This window comes from Protopterus annectens, chromosome 10.part0 (genome assembly GCF_019279795.1).
Source record: "Protopterus annectens isolate FY-2018-M chromosome 10.part0, PAN1.0, whole genome shotgun sequence".
Taxonomy (NCBI): domain Eukaryota; kingdom Metazoa; phylum Chordata; order Ceratodontiformes; family Protopteridae; genus Protopterus; species Protopterus annectens.
Window position 1 is genome coordinate 1,707,873,336 of NC_056744.1, and position 10,677 is coordinate 1,707,884,012.

The window sequence follows — 10,677 nt, forward strand, 5'->3', positions numbered from 1 at the left end:
ACTGACCCTTAAAAAATAAAAACAAGAGGTAATCCAGAAAGTTTGAGATAGGTCTGGTATCCTGCCTGTGACAAAGATGGTGACAGGACTAACAAGAACCAGTACAAATGATTAGTGCAGACAGAATCTGGACAAAAAAAAAAAAAAAAAAAAGTATTTTATCTAGACTAATGCTTTGTATGGACCCTTGAAAATATACGTGTCTGCAAAATTATTGAAACACAATTTTAGTGTACAAATGGCAACCCTAAAATGATGGGTTTCGGTTCTTTCTATTCTTTCAGACCTACCACCCCAAATGGCAATAATATTGGTGAGGGTATGTCTATTCCTAATAAGCCAAATCACAACTCGACTCATAAGGTAGGACAAACTTTTTCAGATGATATTGGAATGTCATTTGGTCTTGATAAATGTGCAAAAGCAACCTTTAAAAAAAGAAAACTGCAGCACCAGGAAAACTTCAGTTTGGGACAAGAATGTGATATAAAAGAACTTGAGCAAGAGGAAGTGTATAAATTCTTGGGAATTAAAGGATCAGCAATAAAACATGAACAAATGTGAACAAAGCTCAGTAAGGAATACTTTAGAAGACTTAAAATAGTCCTCAAAACAACATTGACATCCAGGAACAAGATCCAAGCCATAAATCAATTTGCTCTTCCTGTCCTAACTTATAGTTTTGGAGTGACTGATTGGCCCCAAAAAATGTTGGATAGATTGGATATTAAAACAAGAAGAATGCTTCATGCTCACCAAATGATCTATAAAAAAATCACTGTATACTAAGATTACATATTCCCTATTCCAAAGGAGGGATGGGCCTCCTTGAAATTGATTACATATATAGATCTACAATTGTGGGACTCCACACATATCTACTGACCTCACAAGACCCAAATGTAGTGAAAGGTTTGAAACATGAGGAGAATAAATCTAAGATGACATCTCTGCTTAATTTAGCAGAGGCATATTGATGTCAAACAGGAATGGAAATCAGACCAGAAGTAGATAAAAACCAGGCAGCAACTGAATGTACCAAAAAACAAAAGAAAGAATATAAGGTGAAGGACTAGAGGAGAAGGCAAGAAATGTGGAAAAAACATCAATATAGTTACAAGTATAGAAAACTTCTGGAAGAGCCTCATGTTGATCAAGAGTGAATGCAGGAATGGTTAAGTAGAGGCGAATTCACATCAAGAAATGAATGGTTAATACTGACAGCCCAAGACAGTGGGAGAAACATACATATGCAAGTTTTGTAAAACTGAATTGGAAACAATCACACACCTTGGTGCTGGTTGTGACGCATTAATGGCAGAGGGACTGTATACTGAAAGGCATAATAATGTGGCGAGACTGTGTAAACATTATGGTATTGAAGTGGCTGAAAAACACTGGAAACATGAGCCACAAAGAATCATAGAAAATGATGAAGTTTATATCACATGGGATCACCCAATACCAACAGTTCAAAAGATAGATGCTGGAAAACCAGATATAGTGGCCCAAGAAAAGAAGACAAAAGTAGCATTGATCATTGAAACTGCTACACTCAGTGACTACAGTGTCTTGCGTACAGAGAGACAAAAAGTCATAAAATACCTTGATCTGCAGGCAGGTAAATATAAACTGAAAATTGCCACCTATGTCACAAACCTTGAAAGCAATATTCATCAATGCACTAAGCTAATAAATACATAGCACATACTCATCCTCAGAAGTCATAGCCATCATATTAATGGAGCACAAATCACAATGTAACCCAACTGGTTTACATCATGATTTGTGCTCCATGAGTGTGATTGAGTTTCAGAATGTTGGGAGTTTTTTTTTTTTTTTTTTTTTTTAGCACAGAGTCTCCTTGATTTTGTGTCCACCATATTAATGGACAAGTTTAGCTCAGACTTTGCACCCTTATGGGTTCATAGGTTAGTACTAGGCTAACTGCCCTTGCGAGCCATTTTAAGCCTAGCCAATTATCCCTTGTGAGATTCAAACCTTGCACCTTGTGTTTGTATCTTCATCTAACTTTCCACAAAATATTACCATGCCAACACCCACCCCAGATCACTTTGGACTAAGTTCTATGGGCTCCTTCCAAGGTTAAACACTAGCTCTGTGGATCCAGACAATGTGTCAGGCTGCCTTCTTCCAGGCACCAATCATAACCTTATAGACTTGCTAATGAGGCTACTCAATTTCCTCTTTACTGGATTTGTGCTAGAAGTTTGGAAACTCCTTCAGTCATTCCACTTTACAAGGGAGGGCCTACCACTGGCCCTAAAAACTAGACTTACAAGCCTTACTAGTCTTATCTGTAAAGCAGCAGAGGGCATATGGAACTTAGTAACAAGGATATCAGCAGTCTACAGTTCCTAGACCCAAACCATTTTCGGTTTGTTGCAGGTGCAACCTGTGTCCTAAACTTGACGGATTCCTTTGAACAAGTCACTGATGCACTGAATGCAGAAGATTGGTTCACACTGATTACTGGGTTCACACTGATTACTTCAATCTGACCAAGGCTACAATCACACATTCTGGCATTATCAACAAACTAATCAAACTAAAAAAAAAAAACACTGCATTACCCACTGGATAGGACACTGGCTTACTAACAGACCCCAGTCTATTAGTGCAGGGTGCAATCGCTCATTAAAAATGGCCACGGCGACCTTTAGGAATCAGTCATTAGATCACTCCTCTTCAGTATTTGCTTTTCTCATGTCAAGGTAGAATATCCAGGACATGTGGCTTGCAAAGTTTGCAGATGACTACAAAGTCAAAGCTGTTAAACTCTCCAATTGACTTCCAGATTCTCCAGGAGTGCCTGTCATGTACAAACCAGTGATATTTGCAGAATGTCCTTAAGGTAAATGCCAAGAAATGTAGTGCTATATCCTTGGCAAATATGGGCACCCATAAACCTACCACATATATGACACCCCTTGGAAACTGACACAGTTATTAAGGATCTGGACACTTTCATTGACAAACTACCTGTTGATCATCATGTGATTATTAGGAAAGGCTTTAATCTAGCCAGACTGATTACCAGGGCTCTAGTACCTTTTTTAACGACAACCTGAATGAATGGATGGGAAACTATAAATTCACCTCTGGTCTGGCTCAAACTCTCACCAAAAAGGGATGACATTAGGTAATATTTATTCATGTCCATGCTGACACTATGCTACAATGACTAACCTGATCAATAACCTAGTATGATCATGTGAACATACAGATCTTTAAGGATAACAGACTACAGACCTGGCAGAAGGTTAGCACAATGGTTAAGATGGTTACCTTACAAACACAGGGTGCAAGGTTTAATTCTCACATGGGATAATTGGTTAGGCTTAAAATGGCCCGCAAGGGCAGTTAGGATAGTACTAATCTATGAGAGAGGCTGGCATAACGGTTAAGATATTTTGACTTACAGACCCATGGTGCAGGATTTGATTCTCACATGGGTTAATTGGCTAGGCTTAAAATGGCCCACAAGGGCAGTTGGCCTAGTAGTGATCTATGAACCTATGATCCTATGACATTGATCTATGAACCTATGATCCTATGACATGATAAGTGAATGACAGTTCAGTGGACTGAACCAGTTAACATGCCAACATGGAGATTATTAAACCACAGAGAAGGGGGTACAGTATTATGTATTAGCAATTACGGCCATTTTTTGTTTTCATGTTTGTGCAATTCTGGAGTGACTGAAGCACAGGTGGGGGTGTAGTAGAGGCATGCATCCCTGCAGAACTGTGTGTCACGTGGTCTGTATAGTCTCTAGATAAGGGTTTTCTTTGTGTGTGTGTGTGTGTGTGTGTGTGTGTGTGTGTGTGTGTGTGTCACGTGGTCTGTATAGTCTCTAGAGAAGGGTTTTCTTGTGTGTGTGTGTGTGTGTGTGTGTGTGTGTGTGTGTGTGTGTGTGTGTGTGTGTGTGTGTGTGTATGTATGTATGTAGTCTTGAGGTAGCTGGGATGCAGTTTACTGGTTACAACCACATCTTATGATTACTTTGCATAGACTCCTTTATGCACGGTGCATCCTAACTGAGACATGCTGACGGCATCCTTCAAGGAAGGAGTGAGAAGAATGACCGAAAAATATCTTTTTGATGAAACAGAGTGAGATGGTCTTACAGGCAAAATGCTTCAAACTCTTTCATGGATCAGGCGAAGAAACACTGATAAAAGTATAACATATAAGGAGTGTTTGTCCCATATCAGTCCTATTCCAGATCTACAAGCCTAGACCTCCATCTGGGTTGACACCCACTTTCAGCAGTGATATAGGAGAAATGTTCCACAGTAATAACATATGCATACACAAACAGCATAGCTATATGGCAGTCCTGGTTTACAGGAACAACATATATTAACAGTAGAACCAAGCAACAGTAGCACACGAAGTTCTGATATACATCAGAAAGAAGGTATGAAACCTGTAAAGGACTGTTTTGTATCAGCTTGGAAATAGAAGCAAATAACACATTCTAGCGAATGCACTACAGATAAACTAAACAACATTCCAGATGCATGTCTTTGTAATGTGGGAGGAAACTGGAGCACCCAGAGGAAACCCACATGAATGCAGGGAGGACATGCAGACTCCACACAGAAGGCACCCCAGCCAAGAATCGAACTGGAGAACCTCTTGCTGTGAGGTGACAACGCTATCGCTTCACCACTGTGCCATCCTAGATAGCTTGATATTACTGTATGCAGCCCCTGAGAAGTGATACCTGACATCATTACTCTCTCCTGATTCTAACCAGTTGATAACAGTTTGAGTTCTGTCATTTCAGGCTCCTTGTACATTGCTGCTGCTGCTGCTGTATTCCTTATACTGTCTCCTCTTACTGACTTTACTGTCTTTCTGTCTCACCTCACTCTTGCCCAAGAGACCTCTGAACTTTACTCACCATTTAGGCAAGCTGGATTTGTAAGATCTTACACACTTGTAAGACATCACTGAATCCAGGATTGGAACAACTGAGCATTACTGGGTACCTTAACCTAAACCAGGACAGGAAGTACTAAACATCAATTCCCATCCAATAATACCTTAGTGTAGCACAGGATGGAAACCACTGAGCATTACTCACTATCCTGTGACACCTTAATTAAAGACAGGGTGAGAACCACAGAGCATTATGCTGTGTCATGTGATATGCTAATGAAAACCAACATGAGAATGCTGAACCTTCCGTGCCATTCTATGGCACCTTAATCTCAGATACGTCTGGACCACTAAGCATCTCTTACCATCCTATGACACCTCAATGTGATATTATTTCACTTTACTACCAGGTTAATTCCAGTGATGCAAACGCTTGTTTACTGGGGATGCCAGGTGCAAACAGGATTTTTTTATCAGAACTTTTAGTGTGTGTAGACTTAAACTGACAAATTGTGTTTTTAGTGTAAGGGACGCAACTGGAATACTTGCAGAAAATCCATTTGGAGACACCGAATTAAAGACCAAGCACTGAAATTGAAAGACAGCAACATTAATCCCTCTAGGACTGAAATTTAACTGGGGTTCATACACCCTCATCCTTATTCAACATCTTACAACATCTTACCCAAAATAGAATGGAACCACTGAACCTTGCTTACTGCCCTACAGCACTTTAATCACAGTTGAGGGAGTACTTAAACTTATTTACCACTCATAGATGTTTTACTGCAGCCAAGAGGAGTCCATTGAACTGAACTTACCACCCTCTAATACCCTGTTTTAACGGTGATATGGTACCTCTAATTAATAAATACTTCAATCTGATACATCAGTAGGCATTATTAAATAGTTACGGCATTGTGTTAAACTGGATTACAATCTCTGTAAGATGTGACATTTTTTGTCAGACATTTTATTTTTTTTCTACTGATTGTACCTTTTTAGTCCATCTAGGCAGTTTCTGAAAATGTTCTTTTCTAAAATGAGGTAGGGTAGGAGCCACATCCACCACTAGGTGACTGAGGTAGTTGCTTAGGGCCCACTGGCTGGGTGGCTGCTCCAACATTTAACTAAACAATTAAAACAAAATTAATTTAATTTTGTCTTTAAGGAGGCAGGGCATCAGTGTGATTTCTCTATGTGTGCATCTTTAGTATGATGCATGCAAAGCAACTGGCCAATTTTTATTTGGGGGGGGGGGCTCCATATTAGCCTAGTACACACCTATGAACAAATGAGTTCCGATTTTGTTCTCAACCCTTACTTTAGTTCTGTGCAGTCCTGATTTATATTACTGCTTCTACAAATATGGTGAATTAATTATTTACCACCTCTCAATGAAATATTATTTCCTAACACCTCATCTGAGCTATACCTTGCATCTTTGACATATGAGAACAGGAGGACACAATGTAATCTATTTTTATATGACAACCACCTGCACTCGTGATATCTTTAATGTACATAATTATTTCTGTCATGACCCCTTTTGGCTTTCATTCTTCATGATTATACACATTAAGGTCCTGCAGTTTTTACTTAAAAGGTTTCTTGTGCAGACCATGCTTAATTCTGCTTTGTTATGAACTACTTAGATCCAGTCAATGCCTTTAGAAAGATATAACCACAGGATCTAGAGAGAGCACTCCACATGAGATCTCAGTGTATACACAGACCCCTTCTACTGTGGCACCTCTATACAATCTATGCATTTATAATGAGGAGGTCTATGGAACTAAATAGAATACTCTACTTAAGACATAGTGTCTATACAGAGACCTTCTTCTAATCTATGAGCTCAAGATGAGGAGATCTCCAGAACCACGCACAGGACTCTTACAGCAATCTTGGGTCTCACTATCTATAAAGAGATGCTCCTCTGAAATACCACTTTCCAATCTATGTACTCAGAATAAGAAAGGCCCCAGAAGTGAATACCATTTCTGTCTATACACAGAGATAATACACTTCCTGATGCCTCTTAGTGATGTCTATTCCTATACGTCCCAGCATTCTACCAGCCTTCCTTGCTGTTTTCACACGTGTGCTTAACATTAGGAAATCTGTAGCCAAATTAAAAAACAACACATCCCAGTCACTTAAGCTGAGAGTAAGTTTTTTTGGAATCTGGTCCCTGGTGCAAGTCTGTTTATAGATTGACTTCAGAGTAAGACCTATGTGAACAATCAATCAGCTGGAGGAAAACCATTTGGGATGTGGCTCACACTTGGCCTGAACAACCAGGAACAGAGTGAAAGGGCCATGATAGCAACCAGAAAAATAGTGGGGTGCTCCTTTAAGGGAAAGAATCCAGAAGCATAGATTTAATGCACCTACTCTATAAACTTAGGTCACCCCTTGAATGTTGCACATACTGGGAGCCATACAGGCTGAGGGATACCGGACTGTTGCATGAAGTTGAATCAAAAGGTGCATGAAGACTGCTTGGTCTGGAAGGAAAAGGGTGTGAGCAGGGACTAGACATGCTGGTGTTGCTACAGACCAGAAGAGATGAGAAGGCATAATACGGGTAAGCAAGATCACATCAAGAAGATGTTAAGGGTTCACCCTGAACAGGTGAGAGAGAAAGGAGAGAACAGGACGGATTATGGGCTGTACACTGCAAGGACCAACAAGCTTCTTGTGTCTATGAAAATATTTCTTCACAAAGAGAGTTGTGAACCCACGTGGACTTCTTGAAAGGATGCTGGAAAGGAAATTTATGGAGGAATTCAAGAGGACAAAGGCTAGGAGAAGAAAGAATAGAGACAGAATGTTAAATGCATTCAAAGTGCATGCTAGATGCACTGTTTCTTTCTTTCTGCCATGAATTAAAGGTGAAGATTTTTCTTACAATTGTGCATCTTTTTCGAAAATGCAATATTTGGATTTCTGCCTGATGTTAGACCATCCCTCCAACCCTGTCAAGTAGATCCTCACCCTTTTAAATCCTTTCCATGTAATAGCTTTGTTGCATATCATCAGCAGAAAAAAATATATAAAAATAAAAAATAAAAACTTCTTCAATATTTTTGTACTGGTAATGACAATAAATGTAGAAAAGGGTCAGGCACACTACAAGACACCATAGCACTCATTTTAACTTTGTCTTTTTATCTGTGTAGCCTCCATTAACAATGTGCGCCCTATTGCCTAATCAGTGTTTTACCCAAACTGCCATCCTAAGACACAAGCCTGTTCTGTCCAATAACCATCTGTGTAGTATCTCATCAAATGCCTTATTAAACTCTTAAGACAGCCCACCATCCCCTTTCTGTTCTAATTTCTTCATTATCCACAGATTTGTCTGTTATGACTTTCCTGTTTTGAATCTATGTTGTCCTGTGATATGTACATCCTGGAAAATGTGCCAAAAAAACTACACTCTGAACTAGTCACATCATCTCGATCCTAACCTCATGCTAACAGCAAAATTTTGTGGTGCTGGAAGCAGCTCTGTGACCTCACTGCATTCAGACAAAAACACTTTTAGCTGAATATCTGAAAACAACACTGAATGGGCTGCATAACCCACAGTGGTAAAGACTCACATCCTTTTTAGTTTTAATTTGTACCTGAATACAGAACTTTATCTTTGCATTCACTACTGCTTTACAATAGATAACAGCAATACCAACACTTCACAGGCTGAAAATGTGGAAAAAGAAAGCAGGTTAGTAAATCCAGTACAGGAAACCTCCTACTTAAATGTTATTCATCAGACATCCCTTACCTTATACACACTGACTGCATCATGCAGGAACACAAAACTGTGACATGAATGCCTGGGAACACACAGGACACAAATAAACGTCTCATCCTCCTGGCAGAACAACTCCAAACTCCGTCTGTGCTCCCCACAGCACTGCTCTGTTCCCCCATTTGTAGCACACACATTCTGCATCTCTTCTTTCTCTCTGCAGTCTTTTTCCAGTGTTTTGTTCCCTAGTTTCAGCCGTTTTGGTCTCTGCAAACTTTTATCCATATCAGACAGCAGGCAGTTCACTGCATACTCCTTGATAGGAACTTCCTGTTTATATCAAGCTCGGGTGGGTTTGTTGCTGTACAACAAATCCTTTTAATCCAAGGTCGACAGAAACAAGCACAAACAAAATTACTGGAGTTTCAGACAAAATGAGCACATAAGCTGCTGTGCAAAGCATAACTTGCATGATGCAAAATCAGTAACTTACTTCTCTCAGTCTTCCTTCCCCTCCCCCCAATTTCCGTTACACAGCTAGCAAGTGAAGTCAATAGATAAGGAACAGCCTCCATTTAAAGGAACAGCATACCATTCGGCACTCTTTCTCCTTTTCCCAAGATTGTATGTGAGCTTATTTTTATTTTATTTTATTTTACATTTGTTGACCGGGAAAGTCAGACTGGGTATATGCCAATTTTCAGAGGAGGCCCAGGGAGAAAAGCTCCATATATTCAGACATATGAGATTTACATAATATTAAGAGTACAATCTAGCATACCAGATGAGAAAAGGAACAGTATAATTATAGTAAAGACACTGTTCAACCGGAGAAATGACCTATATGTCAGAGTATAATATCACAAGGAAGGCTCCATATATTCAGACAAGCAAAACTACACATAATATGAGTATAATCTAGCATTTCAGAGGGAAAAAAACAGCGTATTTATAGCAAAGACACAGTCTGACAGGTAATGACATATGTCAGAGTCTAATAGCAATATAAGGTACAAGACATTTGCCTAGTAGTATTAATTTCTCACATAGAGAAAAGAGTAAACATCGTACTGCAATCATCTGCTAGTTAAAGGATAAGAAATAGTAATGAAATACTGATAACCTGTTGACAGCTAATAGTAGAGCTGGCAGCTAATTACTGGTACAGGAGAAAGGGGGGGTTAGTTGGGGTATGGACAAGGACATAGCCAGTGAGATTTTAGGTGTGCTTTAAGAGCATTTTTGAAGAGACTGCTGGAAGGGAGGGTAGTTATGGCAGTGGGAAGTGAGTTCCAGATTTTGGATATGGAGTAGGAGAATAGCGCTTCCCATGCAGAGTTGTTGGATTTGGTGACTTGGAGTAGATTTTTGTTGCAGGAGCGAAGGGGTCTGGAGGATTGGTAGGGTTGGAGAAGTGTATGAAGTGAGGGAATTTTAAGAGGGTGGTTTACAAGTTTATGAGCAAAGGTAAGATGGGTTAGTTGTAGGAGTTGAGGGAGCTCAAGCCAGTCTAGGTTTCTAAGGGAGACACAGTGGTGACTGCGGTGGGAGTCCCCTGATGCAAATTTTACAATTTTATTGTAGCAGGCTTTGAGTTTCTTTAGGTCTGATTGTTGAAGATTTGTGAGTATGGGTGATGCATACAGTGGGGTTGAGATTAGTTGGAAAGTTGCGGTAGAGATTCTGGCTGGTTTGGTTAGGTATTGTTGGTTTCTATACAAGGCACCCATTTCTTTTGTGGACATTTTTATTGTGAGTGATATGTGAGTGTCGAATTTGAGTTTGTTGTCAATCTGTACACCATGTAGCTTAGTGTGGGCTGTTGGTGAGATGGAAGTGTTGTCTTTGGCAAGTATGTTGAAATGGGGGATGTTCAGGGTAGATTTTGAGGGTTGAAAGATGAAGAGTTTGGTCTTATTTAGGTTGAGGAGGAGTTGAGCATTTAATAGCAAACTTTCAACAGAAGAGAGAGATGCTTGAGTGATCTGTTGTAGTTCTGTTAG

The 10,677-nt window shown here is 39.7% G+C and overlaps 1 protein-coding gene across 1 annotated transcript in view; it reads right to left on the reverse strand.

The window, feature by feature from the left end:
* Positions 1–9,197, reverse strand: part of LOC122814456 (nuclear factor 7, brain-like) — a 54,615-nt gene extending 45,418 nt beyond the window's left edge. Inside the window, exon 1 of the mRNA XM_044087036.1 lies at positions 8,708–9,197. Within this exon, the coding sequence (XP_043942971.1) occupies positions 8,708–8,959 (252 nt within the window). The 5' untranslated portion in view covers positions 8,960–9,197. The remainder of the gene's footprint in view (positions 1–8,707) is intronic.
* Between the last annotated feature and the right edge of the window lie 1,480 nt (positions 9,198–10,677).